At 45.0% G+C, this 19463-nt stretch overlaps 1 protein-coding gene across 3 annotated transcripts in view; it reads left to right on the forward strand.

The window, feature by feature from the left end:
• The first annotated feature begins 54 nt into the window (after positions 1 to 54).
• Tbccd1 (TBCC domain containing 1) overlaps positions 55 to 19463 on the forward strand; it is a 46833-nt gene continuing 27424 nt past the window's right edge. Inside the window, exons 1-2 of one of the 3 annotated variants that reach the window (XM_052740327.1) lie at positions 55 to 390; positions 16386 to 16764. In XM_052740327.1, the coding sequence (XP_052596287.1) occupies positions 16429 to 16764 (336 nt within the window). In that variant the 5' untranslated portion in view covers positions 55 to 390; positions 16386 to 16428. Of the gene's footprint in view, positions 391 to 13990; positions 14198 to 16385; positions 16765 to 19463 lie in introns of those variants that run through there. The other 2 variants (XM_052740329.1, XM_052740328.1) reach the window with 2 other exon arrangements.

A 19463-nucleotide genomic window follows, 5' to 3' on the forward strand; every position in this document is an offset into this window, starting at 1 on the left:
CGCGCCGCCCGGAAGTGCCTGCGACTAGGAGAAACTTACGGGCGGAGAGGGGCGCGCCGCGAGGGAACCCCGAGGGTCCAACCAATCGCGAGACGCCTTTCTAAGTCTGACCAATTGCTTGCGAGAGGTCTTAACTTGGTTACCCAGGTCTGGAAACTACGTCGTGTGCGCACGGGACGCGCGCGATTGCCGAGTCGCAACCACCGTTGGGTGGGCGGCTGCTCGGTGCCGAAGTATGTATGTGAGGCGCCTTGCCTAGGGATAGGATCGCACAGTACAAACTTGTTACCAAATAGTCTCGATTCCGTAGAAAAGAGGCCTGGTACCTTATAGAGAAGCCGCCGCGGAGACGGACTTAAGTTCAGATTCGGCTTCCAGCACTTCGTAGCGGTGAGACAACCCCATCCCCACCCCACTTCTGCACCTGTTTTCGACAAAACTAAGGCAAAACGTTCACTGGCGGTGTTGGGAATTTTCGGTTGTGAGCCTAGCCTTTAACGGCTGAGCCATCTTCTCCAGCCCGGTGTTGGGAGTTTTTAATTGAGATATTTTCTGTAAGTTTCCCAACAGAGTTGCACGTAGTAAGCATGCAGTCAATAAAAGCCGTTATTATAGTTCGGAGTAGAGCTTGTTCGTTGGTTGTTCTTTTCTCCAGTTTTGTTTACCGCAGAAAACTAGTTGTTGAGCAAAGCTGCTCTGCTTAGCTTTGCTCCCTCCCTGCATAAGTTATCCAGATCTTTACCAATGAACGGTATCTTGATTGTGTCCACTACAGCTCCACTTCTTGTACAAGTCACAGTTATCTCTTGCTTGCAAAGGTCTCCTAACCGATCTTCTCCCTCCAAACTTTATGTCTCGATACAATATTTTAAAATACTCCTGCTCTCCACCCTATGATTGTGTGCACGCACGAGCGCACTAGGGACCTGGCGATCACAGATTAGGCTGGTGGACCCGGGAGCCCAAGGTTCCATCTCTGTCTCCCCAGCGCTGGGATTTCAGGCCATTGTTGGCCGCAGTTGCTACTGCGGGTGGAATTCAAGGCCTCCTGTTTGTACAACAAGTAACTGGCAAGCTTTCTGACTGAACTGTCTCCCCTACACCCTCGTGATTTTTTAAAAGTATGTCAGATCGTGTCACTCTCCGGCGTAAAAGTCTCTAATGACTTTTCATTGCACTCAAAGTAAAATGCCAACTGTATGGTAACTTACAAAGCTGTCTAATTTAATGATCAGTATCCTCACTCCCCTGTTAAAATCTTAAAAATCTTTCAGAATAATCGGCTCCCTTCTTTTTAAAAATTTTCATTGTATATATTAATTGTATATGATACTTTCTTGCATAAGCAAATTATACAAGTATACAATGCACATGGAGCATATTCTCCCTCTTATACGCCCTCTTGCCTTTCTTCTTCCCTCCGTCCTGTTATTCCCTTTGTTTCTCTAGACAGTTTTGCCTCTACTCTCATGCCGTCTATATGTATGTCATTTTTAAGTACCTATATAAATCCAGGAACCACAGCTGAGAGAAAACATGTATTTGTCTCTCTGAGATTGGCTTATGTCCCTTAAGACGAATACTTACAGTAGTATCCATTTCCCTGTAGACAGCATAACTGCATTCTTTATGATTAGACAAATGAACAAACAAAACCATTGTGTACATAACGCACATTTTCTTTATTCTGCTGTTGTTGAACTCCTGGGTTAGTTCTGTAACTTAGCGGTTGTGAATAGTGCCGGAACAAACATGGATGTTTTGTCAACACACTCTTCTTCATTAATAAGAAAAAGGCTTATTTTATGTGCATGGGTGCTTTGCCTGATGTAAGTCAGTGCATGCCTGCTGTTGCTCAGGGAGGCCTGAAGAAGGTGGAGGGTCCCCTGGAACTGGACTTGGAGATGGATGTGAGCAGCCATGTTGGTGCTAGGAATCAAATCCAGGTCCCCTGGAAGAACAGTAAATGTTCTTAATCCCTGAGCCATCTCTCCAGCCTGGCTTGCAAGTGCTGTATTGAGAATTTTTATGTCTGTGTTCATTAGAGAGATAGGTCTATAATTTTCTTTTCTTTGTAGTGTCTTTGGCGCTAGTAGTAGGGCAAACTGGCTTTATTTTTAAAAAGTTATTTTATGGAATACTTTGAGAAATGTTGGAGTTTTTCCTTAAGGTTTGGTAGAATTTTCCAGTGAATCCATCTGGGATCTGGGTTTGAGCTTGTGTTAGTCACTGTCTCTTGCTGTGAAGAGAAACCATGACCAAAGCATCTCTTACAAAATAAAGCACTTAACTGGGGCTTGCTGACAGTTTTAGAGGCTTAGTTCATTACCATAGTGGCCGAGAGCATGGCGGCATGCAGGCAGATGCAGGAGCTGTAGCTGAGAGTGCTACATCCTGCTTCACAAGCCCAGGCCTGTCACTCCCTAGTGACACTCTTCCACCAACAAGACCACACCTGCTCCAACAAGGACATACTTAATCTTTCCAGTCCATTGGAAAGAGTTCCATTCCTTGTTGACTAAGCATTCACATATATGAGCCTATGGGGCCATTCTTCAAACCACCAGAGGACTCTTTAGTTGGGAGAGTTTTGTTGTTGTTTTTAATTATTTTTACTGCTTCAGTATTGATGCTTGTTACATAGTTGTTTAAATTATTTATCTCCTCTTCATGTAACTGGCAGGTTGTATACTTCTAGAAAGTTATCCATTTCTTTTATGTTTTGCTGGTGATGGGAATGTAATTGATATCTTGTAATGGTTCCTTTTTGTCTCTGATATTGTTGATTGAGGGTTTCTCTCAGTGTGTTGGTTAGTTTGGGTAAGGATTTGTTGATCCTGTCATTTCATGGATTCTTTATATTTTTTTTCATTTCAATTTATTCATTTCTGTGCCCCTTCCATTTCATTTTATTTATTGTGTGTGTGTGTGTGTGCGCGCGCGCGCGCGCACATGCCTGTGCCACAGTGTGCATATGGAGGTCAGAGGACAAACTTGTAGTCTGTTCTTCCACCATGCCAGTCCTAAGTGTTGAATTTGGGTGATCAAGCTTGGCAGCAAGTGCCTTTACCTGCTGAGCTGTGTCCTGGTTCCATTTCTGTTGCTATGATAAAAATATCCTGAAGAAGGATGACATTCTTTGGCTTACAATTCCAGGTTACATAAAAGGTCCAGTCATTTCAGAGAAGTCTCAGGGCAGGAGTTTGAAATAGCTGGTCACACCACATCCACAATCGGGGCAGAAACCAAAGTACTGTAAGTGTTACGGTTCTGAAGGGAAAGGGATCCTGGCTGTTGGAAAAGCCAAGCGATACCTATAGCTCTGTTCTGGTTGGGGGATGGTTTCCCCACAGGAATGTAGCACTCCTGCCCCTCTCAGAGAGAGCCGCTATAGCTCACCTCTGCTCCACTCTGCTAAGAGACTTTCGCTGCAGAGATGTCCATTGCTTCTCTGCTCTAGGAAAAGTTATTTCTCTGCTTCACTCTGCTAAGGGAGAAACCCCTGCAGAAATGTAGCGATTTTCTCCTGCTGGTTGAAAATTGTTACTTCGCTGGTTCACTTTTAGGAAAGAAGGTCTTCACCCAGAACTCATTCAAGAGATTTATTGGGAGGGAAGTATCCAGGGTGGAAAAAGGCAGCTCCCAACTGAACAGGTACAGGGTTTATATAGGGCTTTTTAGGGGCAAAGATTTTCAGGGTGGGAATTGGTCAGATTTCAATCCCTGAGCTTGAACAAGCGTAGAGGTTGGCTGGTTTCATGCTCAGGAATTGGTTGGTTTTCCTGCTCAGGGATTGGTTGGTTTTCATGCTGAGTTGGTCAGGGGCAGAGTGTGTTTCTTTAGCTCAGGTTTCAGCACCAAAGTGTGTTTCTTTTGCTGGCCGTTTTTAACATTTTGGTTCTGGTTTCAGGGCCAGGGTTTGTTTCTTTCACTTGCTCTGGTTTTAGGCCAAAGTGTGGTTTTTTGGCTCTGGTTTCAGGGTCAGGGTGTGTTTCTTTGGCTCTGTTTTGAGGGCCAAAGTGTGTTTCTTTCACTTACTTTCTACCCAGTTATCTGAGGTTTGTCTTATTCTTGTTTTTCCAAGACCCTAAGGTGAACTTTAAAATTCTTTGTGATGTCTCTGATTTTTTAAAATGTAGGTGTGCAGTTCCCTCTTAGAACTGATTTCATGGTTACAGGGAGATGATGGCTCAGTAAGGAAATGCACTTACCATGCAAACCTAACGACCTGAGTTCAATTCTTGAAACCCTCATCAAAAGCTAGGTGTGGTAGTTCACATCTGTAATCTCGACATTCCCACTTCAAGATGGGGGGCTGAGAAAGGGAATCAGGCAAAGCTTGAAGGCCAGCTAGCCTGTAACACAAAACAGAGACACCAACGGGAGGAGAGGCTCGGTGAGATGGCCCAGCGAGGAAAGAGGATGCTGTCAGTTTGAGTACCCGAGTTCAGTCTTTGCACCCAAAAGGTGGAAAGAGAGAACTGACTCCCTCATGCTGTCCTCTGGCTTCGACATGCTTGCATGGCATGTGCGCACACACACACACACACACACACACACACACACACACACATACACACACACACACACACACATACACACACACACACACATACACACACACACACACACACACACACACACACACACACACACCATAATGTACATTTTCAAATTTTCGAATCAGTAAGAGAGGCTGCCTCAACAAGGTGGAAGGAGAATACTGACTCCTGGTGGTTACTCGGCCCCCACCCCCACCTTGACAAGGCCGTCATCACGTGTCATAGGTTTGGGTATGTTGTATTTGTGTTATTCTAGTCTAGTAATTCAAAAAGTTGGTTTAGGTTTATGATTTTTAAGCTGTGTCTGTATGTGTGTGTCTCTGTGGGTATGTGAATGCGTAGGTACAGGTCCCTCAGAGGTCAGAAGAGGCTGTTGGAGCCACCCCGCATGGGTGCTGGGAACCAAACTTCGGTGCTCTGCAAGCGCAGTAAGTGCTCTAGTCAGCTGAGCCATAGCTCCAGGCCGGGCTCCTCCCATTGTTGTTCAGTCTCCTTCAGTTAGTGTGTGCTCTGTGGTTTCTCTTGCTGTTGGTTCTAGTTTTATCCAACGATGACAGGTGATATACAGGAGATTATTTCAGTTTCCCTGTATCTGTTAAGACTTGCTTTGTGTCCTATGATGTGATTAGAGAAAGTTCTGTGGGATGTTGAGAAGACTGTGTTTGGATGAGATGCTTTGTAGATGTCGGTTAGGTCTGTTTGATCTAGGATGCTGTTTAATTCGGGTGTTTATTTGTTGTCAGGGTAGCCTGTGTGTTGGTGGGGGTTGGAGTATTGAAGGTACCAGTTATGGTACTGGGGCTAACCTGTGTCTGTGTCTGTTTCTAGAGGTATCTGTTTTATATGATTGGGTGACTTGTGTTTGGGGAATACATGATTTGGAATAGTGACATCTTCCTGATTGGTTGTTCCCTTAATCAGTGTGAAGTGACCTTGTCTTTTCTGAATAGATTTGGTTTGAAGTGTATTTGTCAGCTATTAGAACAGCAACACTCATTTGCTTCCTAGGTTAATTTTCTTGGAATAGCCATACCCTGTTCCATTCTTTCACCCCAAGCTAGTTAGTATCTGTCCTTGATGGTGAGGTACATTGCTTGGAGGCAACAAAAAAAGGTAAATCTTTATATATATATATATATATATATATATATATATATATATATATATATATATATATTTTATCCAGTCTGCTAGTCCGTGTCTTTTGATTGTGGAATTAAGATAATTAAGATTTGCTCTGGAACAGGACATGGTGGCCCACACTTTTAATCCTAGCACTCAGGAGGCAGAGGCAGGTGGATCTCTGTGAGTTCGAAGCTAGCCTGGTTTACAAAGTGAGTTTCAGGACAGCCAGGGCTACGTAGAAAAGCCCTGTCTCAAAAACCAAAACCAAAAAAAAAAACCCTGAAAAACAACCCCCCCCCCCCCATCAAAAAAAGATAAAGATTCAATTGTGAATGAGAAGCAGGCATTAGTCCCGTCAGTTTGTTGATCTGTAGTGTTAGGAGTCTCTGCTCTTGCTTACTTAGTTTCTGTTCCATCGTGATTATTCTTCCCTTTGGCCTTGTGGATGTTTCTCTTTCTCTCCATTGTGAAGGAGTCCTTCAGATATCTTCTGTAGAACTAGCCTATTGGTCAGGAGTTCCGTTAGTCTTTTTTTAAATCATAGAAAGGCCTGCCTCCTTTCTCCTTCAGTTAGACAGATAGCTTGGGTATGGTAGTGTGGGCTGGAAGTTGTTATCTTTCAGACTTTAAAATGATTCCAAGCCTTCTTGGCCTTTGAAGTGTATGTTCAGAAATTTGTTTTTATTCTGATAGCCTGCTTTTATACGCAGCTTGGTCTCTTTGCGACTTCCAGTATACGTTCTTTGTTCTGTATACTTAGTGCTTTAACTGTGATATCACGTGCTGTGACTGACTGCAGGTCAGGTTCAGGTCCTGGGATGGGGAAGGGGCACTGGTGCAAATAAATGTTGTGTCTGACCACTGGATGAATTTCACCCAAGTGGCCCTCGAGCTGTCTTTATTTATCCTACTAAAACAAGCCTGTTTTTTCATATTTACAGACATGCTTTTCCTACCCCCCAGTGTTAACCTCTGGCAAAAACAAATATGTCAAATACTTTTTTTCTCAACTTTTACATCAAAACATTTTTAAACCAAAAACAACACTTATCATTTTGGCCAAATATCCAGCCAGGTACATTCTGTCTTTACAAAACTAAAAGGTTTTAAACATAGCACCCATCTTCAAGAACAACAGTCTTGTTCAAAACATACTTACAGAAACAGAGGTGATGTGCCTCTGATCTTATCAGCACCGAGTCAGAACAGCTCCAGGGGTCTGGAGTGACAGCTAGCCTTCCTAGACAAGAAACCTGACAAGCGTCAGCTCCCAGAGAATTTTAGGGGAAGATATTTGAGAAAAAAAGGGGTTTCCGGGAATGATCATATCTGTCCCACGCGTGACTGACAAAGTGACACTAAAAACCGCCAAGAGAATCATCAGTATTATGAGAGAGAAGGGCGGGTGCAGGCCGCACCGTCCCAGCAGTATTCTGCGCTGTCCCGAAGTCCACTGGTCCTTGCCGAGTCAGACTGTCCCCGTGGGCTTTGCCTCATCTGGAGACCATTGACAAGTACTCATATACTGGTCCAAAACTAGGCCGCACAGCTCCCAACAATCAGTGAGTTCTTTTCTAGTCTCTTTTTATCATTGAAAATGTTGGGAGAACTTCACACATGAGCAGTATGTCTGCATCACTCCCACCCCACCCTCTTCTCAAACTCCTTTCATTGCCCCTGTTTACCGCTCAAAGGCAGTTAGACCTGGGAGAGTAGAGCCTAAACATGAGGCGGACTAAAGTCTCAGGCAGTGACCAACTTTATTCAGAGCATCAGACAATTTATACTCTGAGGGTTAAGAATCACGTGAGTCCTCCCTCCAGTCACCACCAGGGTATGGAAAAAAAAATCCACGAAGGTGGCGAGGGCTTAGGAAAAATTCTTACCTATCTGAGGGTTAGACCTTTTCTATTTGAGGGGGAAAATAAGGAAACACACACGCTTTCTGATGATAACTTTCTCTTTTACTTCATTAAAAAAAAAAATCCTCTTTGAAAATCTTTCTTGCTCTCTCTCCTGCCTAACTACTCATCCTCTCTTCTCAGCTCCCTCTGCACACCCACACCCACACCCTGACACACACTCACAGCTAGTTCTTTACACAGCTCCTCTACATAGCAGCAGCTCCTTCACGCAGAGCTTCCCCCCACCCCACTCCCACATTTATTCTACAACATTCACTCACTCTTTACTCAATCTCTCACTCACCTTACTCGCCTATGTCTCCATATTCAACTACATCTCCCTTTCAGCACACGTGCGCGCGCGCGCGCGCGCACACACACACACACACACACACACACACGCTCACTCACACACTCTCACACTCCTTCTCTTCTCATAGCTGAACTCTGGACAGTTCCATGTTACATTTTCAGAGTTGGACTCATTCTACTAACACATGATAAGTCACACAGTTTTTCTCAGGCTAGCGATGTCACACTGACCGGCCAGTGAGTAACGCTTCGCTGTGCGTGTAGTTCTTTCCCAGACAGAGAATGACATTGAAATTCAGGACTTAACAACAGCAGTGGTTGGCAGAACCTTGAGTGGTTGGGGTATGTGAAGAGAGAGAATTATTGCAGAGGGTTATGTCTGCCAAAGCTGCTCCCGTTCTGACCTTGATTTAGCCACAAACACCTGGAACTTACGTTTGTGTATTCTCTGCAGGGGCAGCTAGTCTGTATTGAATTTGTTCTGAAATTTAAAATTAGCTCTCTTTGTGGCTGAGAATGCTGTTGGTTTCCTGTGTCAGTTATGACAAACATTCTAGTATTATTTCTAATCACCAGAATTACACAGCTTAAGCAGAAATCATCTTCCTGACCGCCCACAGCTATAAGTGTGCCCAAAGATGGAATATTTTTCTGAGATAAACACACAAGCAGTGGGGAAGAAACCCATAACTGTTATTAGAAAAGAAATAAAGTGGCACATGAGAAAAATTACAGACAAACAACGGGTCAGGGACTCCACAGCCTTGCCAGGTAGAGCTCCCCATCAAGTGGGTCTGGTGGGTTGACCTGTTAAATACTAGTTGTCACCTGCTGTATACTCCCACAACCTCCTGCATTCACTCTTATTGGAGACCTTACTATTAATTAATAATTTTTGGAGGAATCCTGTTCACCATTTTCTTATGTTTCTTATGTTGGCATTAGGACTTGGTATTGGAGTTAGGTTCATTGGTTGCCCCCCTCCCATTCTATCAGTAGAAGCATTTGCACGGTTCCAGAAGGACAAGGTTGTAGTAGGGTTAAGGTGTCATTTTTCTCTGCCATACTGGGGTCCTACATTGGAAGTTAGACCCTTGGCCCATTGGCCCATATGTTTGGGGTACTAGGTACAATACCCAAACTCCCCTGAGAATAGAGTGGTGTCTGTAAAAACAATCACTATTAAAGTGTAGGTCCACTATGAAAATACAGAAATAGTCAAAAACAAAACGAAACCCAGATCATCCCTTGAGCTCCAGTCATTCTGGGTGCAAAGGAACACTCATAGTACTGTGTTCATTCTGTGGGTATGGATGGAAAGAAAAAAAGCCGAGTAAGATTAGTGTTGTGTGAGGTTTATCTGGGGGTCCTTTCACCCCACCAAAGGATCAATTCTGTCCAAGTCTAGCTTTTAATTCGAATTACTTATAGGCTCATGGGCAATTTAGCAACTGCAACACCTAAGGAAAGTTTCTCCTAGCAGTATTTATTGCCTACAGATCCTCTGGGAGGCACACAGCCTTGTGAGGCCTTCCACTAGCAACTGTTAACTGCCTGTGTCCTCAGAGGGGCCGCCTCCTGAGCCCCTGCTCCGTAACTGAACACTAATGGGCAAGTGTGTGACAGATAATCACAGTTGTCCAGAGTTCAAGAGCTCAGTGGCCATGTCATGCCTGGAAGACAGCATTCCACAACATAATGGCCCTTCCCTCCTCTCTTACAGTCTTCTCCCTCGTCTGCGTTCTTGGGTGAATGAGTAGGTGATATAGATGGTATAGATATAGGTAATAGAGATGGCCCATTTAGGGTTGAGCATACAGATACAGATATAGGTAATAGAGATGGCCCATTTAGGGTTGAGCATACAGATACAGATATAGGTAGTAGAGATGGCCCATTTAGGGTTGAGCATACAGATATAGATATAGGTAGTAGAGATGGCCCATTTAGGGCTGAGCTTACAGCAGTCACACTTTTCTACTTTGGCCCTTTTTAAGTTCCTACAGAACTATTGCCCACAGCTAAAAGAAGCTTTGTGGTCCAAAGATGAGAGCAGCAATAATCTGAAAATAAACAAACATGTAAAAGGTGGTTTGACCAGCACATCGTGTTCATTTAGTAAACCAAGCCCAGTGGCTTCCCTGCTAGGGCCCATGATCTCCCTGCCACAAACTTTTGCCAGCCTTTAAGCACTGGGTTTATAGCATCAGACATGAGTGTCTTCCTTTTCTTTCTGTGGAGCAGGCTTAAATCTAATGACAAGTGGTTGGTTTTATCTACAACAGTCATGCTACTACTCTACCAGAAGGCGTGTTGATAGGTAAGACAGTTGGTAGTAATTTTAAGCTTAACACAGCACCTTTCAGCACTGTGAAAACTAGCCAACGAGGAGGAAGCTTCCAGCTTAGTCCCAGCTTGTTTTCTCCATGTCCTGCAACCACAGTGATGTCTTCTCCAATAGGGTTTTTACGTCTAGTTCTGCAGGCAACCGATGGCAGTGGTGATAGCTTGTATTGTTTGTGGGGGTCCTCCGGGGCTCCTTGGCCAACATCTCTTAGGAAGGTGGTCTATCCCTGGTTTTAGAATTTTCATTGATAACACTATGGCATCTGGGGATATCTTTTCCCACCAATATTATTCAAACTCTTTATTGCCTTAACACAGGCACAGGCTTGTTGGAGAATTCTCTCATTCACTTGTGTGTCCTCTCTAACTTCATCCAATTGTAAAGTTCCCAAGAATTGCACAGCTATGTCTAGCCTGGCATCCTATGTGAACTCATTTCCTACCCTCCTCTCAGTGTGCATGTGTCTTTCAGGTTCTTTTCTAAGTTGGTAAACACTCAGAGGCTAGCATTGAATTACCTGTGAAATGAAATCTTTTTGCAGAGGGTAGTCAGGATCACTGAAGGCCCACCACCCATGATCCAAGCAAATGCCTGTTGATTTCAGGGGTCAGCAGCTAAGGGGACACTAGAGAAAAGTGTTAGCAAGGTCCAATACAGCATGAAAATAGTTCAATATTTATACTAATTCTTTCCTCAAGATATTGGGTACAGTAGTCTGGATGGGAAGTCATGCTTCAGTTTGTCCCCCACAATCCACATTCATACTCCACGAGCCCTCTGTCCTCATCCTGGTGCACTGTCTTAGACCACCATGCATCTCCCTACCTCCTGCAGGCATGGGGGGGGCGGGGTTCAGACTGGCTCTAAGGCCAAGGGGGAGTATGGTCATATTCCCTCTTGGTGTGATGGCAATTCTTGGTTGTCAACTTGGCTGTGTCTGGAATTAATTTAAAACTCAAGCAGCTGGGCACCTCTAGGGATTTTTTTTCCCTTGATTGGATCATTTGAAGTAGGAAAACCTATTCTAAAGCTAGGCTACATCTAGTGGCACCCTATATAAAAGACATGGAAAGAAGTTTTGCCTTTTGCCTGCTTGCCCTCATTCTCACTGGCAAGTTCCTATGACCTGCTGAGGCATTCCTTCATGGCATTAGAGCAACGGTTCTCAACATGTGGGTCGTGACCCCTGGGGGGGTCTTATATAAGATGTCCCTAATATCAGATACTTACATTATGATTCAAAACAGTGGCAAAATTAGTTATGAAGTAGCAACAAAAATAATTTTAAGGTTGGGGAATGACCAGAACATGAGGAAGTATATTAAAGGGTCACAGCATATTAGGAAGGTTGAGAACTATTGCACTGGAGCCTGTTTCTTCAAGATTCCAACATATACTAAAGACCAGCTGAGACATCCATCTTCATGGACTGAATAACTGTGAGATTCTTGGACTTTGAGTCAGGAGACAGCCATTGTTGTAGTAGAACGCTTTTCTCCAGACTGCACATTTCATTCCTTCAGCCCCACTTGTTTTTTATTACAGGCCCATCTGAGTAATCAGTAATAACCACGCAACAGGTTCCGTGTTACGCTGTCTTGAAGTTTTAGTCTATTTTAGAGTCAGGCTTACTCAAATTCTTAGGAAAGGAGCAGAAGGCAGCCAGGGTCGGTGGCAAACCATCGCACTAGCGGCCCCTAGTCCAGGTCCTGATAGACGCGTTCTCTCACTGTTCCCTCATGAGCGTCACGAACAAGGCTCCACTGTCTTGATCTCTCAGCCTTGCTGTCTTCCGGCCTCCACTCGAATGACTTACTCCATTCTGTTTCCAGCATTCAGCGCTTTTCCAGCCTGGAGTTCTGAAACTGTAACATTCCACAAAACGAAAGCCTAAAGGCCACGTGGCCAGGTGGACCACAGCAATGACTACAATCCCTCCATGTAGCATGTATGGGACAGGGCTTTAAGCAAACTATAGCCTAGCCCCTTATCTAAATAGAATGAGTGAGCAGTGGGTACAAGAGGGGAGAGGATGCTGTTTAGGCTAAAGATGGAATGAAAAGAGAGAGGTAGAGAAATGTAGTCACATAACCTTAAATAGTCTGCACTCTCAGGAGATTCAGAGACCCCACCATCAGGCCAGCCTGTGTCCTTTGAGAAAGCGTATCAAAATAAAAGTGGGAAAGGAAGAGAGAGAGAGAGAGAGAGAGAGAGAGAGACAGAGACAGAGACAGAGACAGACAGAGACAGAGACAGAGAGACAGAGAAGACAGGACGGGAACAAAGAGCACTGGGTATTGAATAAAGTGACAAATGTAAATGGGGAGGGGAGCTGGGCGACGTGCCCACCTCATGTAGTCTCTTGACTGTTGCTGTTGTCAGCCTGGACCCTGTGTCCCTTCCTAGGTTCTCAGATGCCAGGCACACTTGCAGACGGTCATTTGCAAGGTTGGGCCACAGCTGATCCTGTCAGTTGGCTGTCTGTCCTTCCCAGGAGGAGTCACAAATGTGGGCAGACTTCTGGGCAGTCCCGAATTCAGGGGTCAGGTTGTGAATGCTGTTCTTAATCACAGAGCTGAGTCTGTCCTCACGAAGCAAGGGGCAGACACTGGCAGGTCCCTCCTGATGCTGCACACTGCTTGAAACCAGGCCGACTCCGGCTCCGCCTAAGTTTGCCACTTGCTGAATAGGCTTTGTTGCAGAGTTCCTTCCCAGCAGTCTAGAGGAACTCTGCTGTTGAGGTTTCAGCATAGTCTTAGGGCATTTGTTCCAGGTTCTCAGAGTGTTTGGGGCAGAGTTGCTTTGGTAAATAAACACTATGACTTAAGACAACTCGGGGAGGGAAGGGCTTATATGACTTAAAGGTAAAGGTCCATTTTATGGATGGAACACACCGGATAATGCAAGCCAGGAACCAAAGCAGAGACCATGGAGGACGCTTACAGGCTTGCTTCCAATGGTTTGCTCAGCCTGCTTTCTTATACCATCCAGGTCCACCTGTCCAGGGATGGCACCGCTCAAATTGGGCTGGACCCTCATGTATCAGTCATTAGTCAAGAAAATGCCCCCATGGACATGTCCAGTGTGATGGAGGCAGTTCTTCAATTTAGATTCCCTCTTCCCAGATGGCCTCAGTTTGTGTCAAGTTGACAAAAATTAACTACCACACATGGTATATCGTTTCCCCTTAAAAAAATGTTTGCTTCTATTACTATTACTCTTTATGGTCTACTATCACACCTAGAGAAGCTGCAAACAACTAGGAAAGCGGGAATATTGAAAGCCAAGTAAGAGGAAGTTTTCTTCCTTGCTTGTCTTCTGGGTGGAATCTAAAAAGCTTCCTGAAGGCTGTAGCTTGGCTGGAAGGTTAGCAGAATTAAGGAGTTGAAGCCATGGCTCTCACTTCATTCCCAAAGGATCTGACTCTCCTTAAGCTTCTTGCTGGGGAAGACTGCTGAGTTGTCCTTTCCACGCCTCGATTCAGTTTACGGGAGCGCTTGAGAGGACACCTCCCCGCCCCTGGGTAGCTCAAAGTGCCCTAAGCGTTGTAATTACCCATCACAGCGCGTTAACTTCACCAGCCGCAGGGGAGGACCACAGTTCCCACCCCCGGGCTCAAGGGCGCAGCGCCAGAAAGTTCCCAGCCCCGGGGGAACAGGTTTGCCTCGGTCGCTCTAGCCGCGGTCCGCCAGGGCTCTGTGGTGGGAGGCCTGGCGCTTGCGCACTGCGCGGCGGTGGCGGCGGGGCGCGGAGAGGGGTGGTGGTGAGTGCTGCGCGGGTAAAACTGTCCAGCGGCCTCCGGGGAGGGTGGGCTGGCTGCCCCGGAGCCCGACTCGGTCTGCGCCCTTGGCTCTTCCTCCTCCACGCGGGACCTCGGCGCGGGCGGCGGACCTCGGGGAGCGTCCCGGGCCCTTGCCCCGCCCGCCCGAGGCAGCACCGCCCAGGTAGCAGTCCCCCACCCCCACCCCCCACTCCCCCACCCCCCGAGTTTGTGCCTACCAGCTGCCCCTGGTGAGCCGAGTCACGGTAATGGGTCGACAACATCAGGCACCTGTTGCCTCGAAGACACCCTGTTAACGTTCGGGAGAAAACCCAGGGTTTCCTCATAATGCTGTCCTCAGTCATTCCTGGATTGGACCGGACCGCCATAGACGTTACCTCCCCATAGCCATCGTTTGAGTGGACCTTTTTGTGGTGTTTAAAGGCCTCCTGTCTAAGGGCTGTCGTTCTCTTCTAGACTAATTTTTAGAATTTCTCCCTGTACGACTTCCCAAAGTTGTAGCCGTGAAGTTCTCAAAGCAGACCAGAACCCTAAACCAGAGTGTGCCAACTAAACATGATTCTTGACGAATCTCCTAACTTGTCAATGATTCTTGTCTGAAGTGAGGGAAATGCAGGTGATTGTGTAAATGAAAGGAGGTGAAAGATGCTGCTTTTGGCATCCTGCTTCCCACATAAACTCCCTGCAGGGTACATAAGTGCTCCGTCAAACATATATATCCACACACACACACACACACACACACACGTTTATTTTATGTGTATGGATGTTTTGTCTGCGTGTATTACTAGGCACTATGTGACCATGTGCGTGTAGTGCCCACAGAGGAGGGTGTTGGATCCTCTAGGACTGGAGTTACAGATGGTTGTGAGCCGCCATATGGATGCTGGGAATTGAACCCAGGTCCTTTGGAAGAGCAGTCAGTGCTCTTCACCACTGAGCCATTTCTGCTGCCCAGTTACTTCTTTTTTTAAAGCAATAATACACCGTTTTTCATTGGTCACAAGGAAGTTCTTTTCAGGCGATGTTGATGCCAAGGAGTGCACAGTGAGATGAATGTTTTGGCTAGATGATGAGGTAGTTTGATAGTTGCCCTGGGAAGGGCTATATGTCAGAAATTCCAGAAATGCCATTTTTAATGCACATCTAAAAATCCCTGGGAAGCAATTTCTAGTGCGTAATATGCAGAAAGGGATAGATAATCAGGACATTATATGTAATAGTTGAAACGTCTGAACTTTTTAAAGTAGGAATTTTAAAAATAAAGGAGAGTAAGAGGTAGATGGGCCCTCTGTCCATCACTGTCAGCAGTCATCAGTATTTTGCCATCCTTTATGAAAATTGGAAACTGTTAACTGTTGAAAAGTAAACTGGAGTACATTTGGAATGTTGAGATACCTTGAAAATACTTCAGAATTGTATATATGTACCACAACCATGAACATTCAAAACCAAAGTAGCATGCAATCCAGAAAAAAGACAAGGAAGCACCATAAGACATCAGCTAATTTCCCTTTAGTGGTGGGAATCTGAGTGACCCCCACTGGTGGTATATTGCTGTGTTTAACAACTCTGGAAGCGCTGTGGCTGGACTGCACTTCAGCATGGCAGAGAATTCATTCATTAATGCTTTCACTTACCTTGACTGTGTTTGCAGCCACGTTCTTGTCTGCACCTGGTATTAATGTTTGGTGTTGGGCCTTATGGTCAATCTTCATATTCAGATCTTTAAGGATAATTTTTAATTTTAATTACTTTTATTTAGTTAGTTGGAGTGTGGGGAGCCGTGGAGATTAGAAGATAAACTTCAGAAATGGGTTTCCCTCTTCAACATGTGAGTCCTGGGGGTTGAGCTTAGGTCACCAGGCTTGGTGGCAAGAGCCTTTGTCCCTGAGCCATCTTGCTGGCCCTGTATATCCAAATCGGTATTAGCCAACTGTCTTCGAGGTGTAATTGATATTTCTGTAAACATTCATTCCGCTTATTTCTACCGATGTGTCCCAGCAGGGTACAGCATAGTACCCTATGACAGGATGACTCCCCCCCCCACCCCCCACATCATTCCTTTTCCCCATTCTCCAGGCAGGAATATAACCCAGACTGTATGCATTTACATACTTTGCTAAAACAACCATTTCAAACAATTGAAATGATGATGAACTCAGTTTTGTTTTTTTTCTCAAATAGATTGCAATGGAATTTGACCAAAAGTCCATTTTGCTTTTGGTGAGGGCCAGAGCTGCTGTTAAACTGAGGATACAACACATTTAAAGATGGTTAAGGGGGGAATCACTTTCCAAGAAAAGGGGTGAATGAGCTTTGTTTCATGTCTGTAAAGAAACTTTGTTTTGTAGGTATGCAAAGAAGCCGCTTTGTCCTGATGTCTTCCGAGATACTATGGATCAGTCCGGAGTTCTCCTCTGGGTAAAAGCAGAACCGTTTATAGTGGGTGCCTTGCAAGCCCCACCCCCCTCCAAATTCAGCCTTCACTACCTCAGGAAGATAGCCTCCTATGTGCGGACTCGGGCCACAGAAGGCGCCTACCCACGCCTGTACTGGTCTACGTGGAGGCACATAGCATGCGGAAAGCTGCAGCTGGCCAAGGAGCTAGCATGGCTTTACTTTGAGATATTCGATAATCTTTCGGTGAGGACACCCGAGGAGCGCCTGGAGTGGTCTGAAGTTTTGTCCAACTGCACGACCGGAGAAGAAGTGGAAAAGAAAAGAAATCAGGTATGGCTGATGTGTGTGTAGTTACTCTGAGAAAGAGTCCATTCTTAAATCAGGTATGGGCTGATGTGTGTGTAGCTACTCTGAGAAAGAATCCATTCTTAAATCAGGTATGGCTGATGTGTGTGTAGCTACTCTGAGAAAGAGTCCATTCTTAAATCAGGTATGGGCTGATGTGTGTGTAGCTACTCTGAGAAAGAATCCATTCTTAAATCAGGTATGGCTGATGTGTGTGTAGCTACTCTGAGAAAGAATCCATTCTTAAATCAGGTATGGCTGATGTGTGTGTAGTTACTCTGAGAAAGAATCCATTCTTAAATCAGGTATGGGCTGATGTGTGTGTAGCTACTCTGAGAAAGAGTCCATTCTTAAATCAGGTATGACTGATGTGTGTGTAGCTACTCTGAGAAAGAATCCATTCTTAAATCAGGTATGGGCTGATGTGTGTGTAGTTACTCTGAGAAAGAATCCATTCTTAAATCAGGTATTGCTGATGTGTGTGTAGCTACTCTGAGAAAGAATCCATTCTTAAATCAGGTATGACTGATGTGTGTGTAGCTACTCTGAGAAAGAATCCATTCCTAACTTTTGCACTGACAGTCTAGTTTGAGGTTTTAGGTTGTTAGCCATTGTGATTTTAAAGTCCCATTTGAATGTTAGCATTTCCAGCTGTGATCAGTGAATTAGTCCTTTTACTTACTAGTCCATAGTTACCCACTCCGAAGGAACCATGAATTGGCAGCTCTTCCATTAACTTTAAACGTATTTTGGGCCAGTGAACTGCTGCTGTTACAGGTAGAGGCCCCTGAGTCTTAGTCAGCCACCTCATTCTATCTTGTTTTAAAATAACATCTGCTATATACAAGAATTAAATAATTATAATGAATCTGTATTTATTAATTCACCCACTTTCTGTTGCTAATATGGTAATGCCATATTAGCATTTTATGGGGCTGTTTTAAAAGAGCTTTATTGTGGCTCATAGTTCTGGAGATCCAAGGTCAAGAGGCCACATAGATGACTACAGCAGTGGTTCTCAACCTGTGGGTCTCAACCCCTTTGGAGTCAGATAATCCTTTAACAGGGATCGTCTAAGATCATTGGGAAACACAGATACGATTCATACAGTAGCAAAATTACAGTTATGATGTAATAATTTTCTGGTTGTGGGTCACCGTAACATGAGGAACTGTATTAAAGGGTCGCAGCATCAGGAAGGTTGAGAACTACTGGGCTGTACCATTCTTGCTGATAGAGACCTGAAGTAGGACAGCAGGGCATCCCATGGTGAGAGACACTGTTTCCCTGTGTGTATCCAATGGTCTCTCTTCCTCTTACAAAGCTTCCAGTATTGAACCGCAGGGCTCTGATCTGATCTTTGTTTAATCCTAATCACCTCCTAAGCTCCTCCCGACACTATAGTAACATTGTTTTTACCCTCTTAGTGCCTCACCATGAGGGTGAGATTTCAACATGAATTTTCAGAATGGACAAATGATATTCAAGCTGTAGCATTCTGCTCTGTCTCTTGCTCCACACAGCTCATATGCTCACAGAATCATCTTCCGTAAATAGTCCCACAGTCTTAACTTATTCCAGCCTCAGTTAAGAACTCTAGTGTCTCATTTGAGATTCAAGGCAAACTCTTCAGTTGTGAGGCTATAAAATCAAGTTATCTACTCAGAATATATAGTGGGACAGGCTGTGGAGTGGGTAAATACTTCCATCCCAAAGGGAAAGTAGTAACTGGCCAGGCGTGGTAGCACAGGCCTTTAATTAATTCCAGCACTCAGGAGGCAGAGGCAGGTGATCTCTTTAAGTTCGAGGCCAGCCAGGTCGACAGAGCAAGTTTCAGGACAGCCAGGACTGTTAATATAGAGAAACCCTATCTTGAAAAGCCAAAAAAAAAAAAAGAAAGAAAAGTAGTATTGGCCCAGAGCACATCCTTACACCAGCAGAGCAGACACAAGTTGTTACACTCCAAACTCTCTTGTCTTGGGTTCGAGTTGTACCCCTAAAGCCTCATGTAGCTCTACCTCTATGTCTTTGCTAGGCTCAGCCTATACTTCAGCTCTCAGTTTAGGCTCTCATGACTGCAGCTTTCCCAAGTTGGCATTGTAGACCGTTAGTTCCCAGTTACAGAGTCCTGGTGGTAGTCTCATGCTTCCGGTTTCATTGGGCATTGACCCTCTCTAGCAGGACCCCAAAGACAGGCCTCTATGTGGCCTCTTAAGTTTTGCTTTGAAATCTGGGTGGAAGCTGCCATGCCTTCATAGCTCTTGCATTGTACATGCCTACAGTATATGTTACACTAAGAGCTGACATTAATGTTATCAGCTGTACCTGGGCGTCCTTGAACATAGCTGAGGTGGCCAATGAGTGCTCTTAGTGGAAAGCAGGGAGCAGAAAGTGAGAACTTAGGGAGCATTCTCTGAAACAGTTCTTTCCTGTAAGCCCCTGGCCTGTGTTGGAGAAGTAGCCCCACAGACTTCTGGGTCCCTTTCCTTTTGTCCTGATGCTTCTGGCCTCACTTTATCCAGGCTGATCTCTTTTGCAAGGTTACTGGATGCACCCCTGCATGATTTTTCTTTGCTCTTTTGCGGATGACCTGCAAATCTTTCACATCCTTTTGCTTTGTTTCCTTTGAAGTTTTGCATTCTGTTCTTAGATGGTGCTTCTACACCCGTCTTGGTGCAGTTAAA

Source organism: Peromyscus californicus, unplaced genomic scaffold (genome assembly GCF_007827085.1).
Source record: "Peromyscus californicus insignis strain IS unplaced genomic scaffold, ASM782708v3 Scaffold_16__1_contigs__length_79575227, whole genome shotgun sequence".
Lineage (NCBI taxonomy): Eukaryota > Metazoa > Chordata > Mammalia > Rodentia > Cricetidae > Peromyscus > Peromyscus californicus.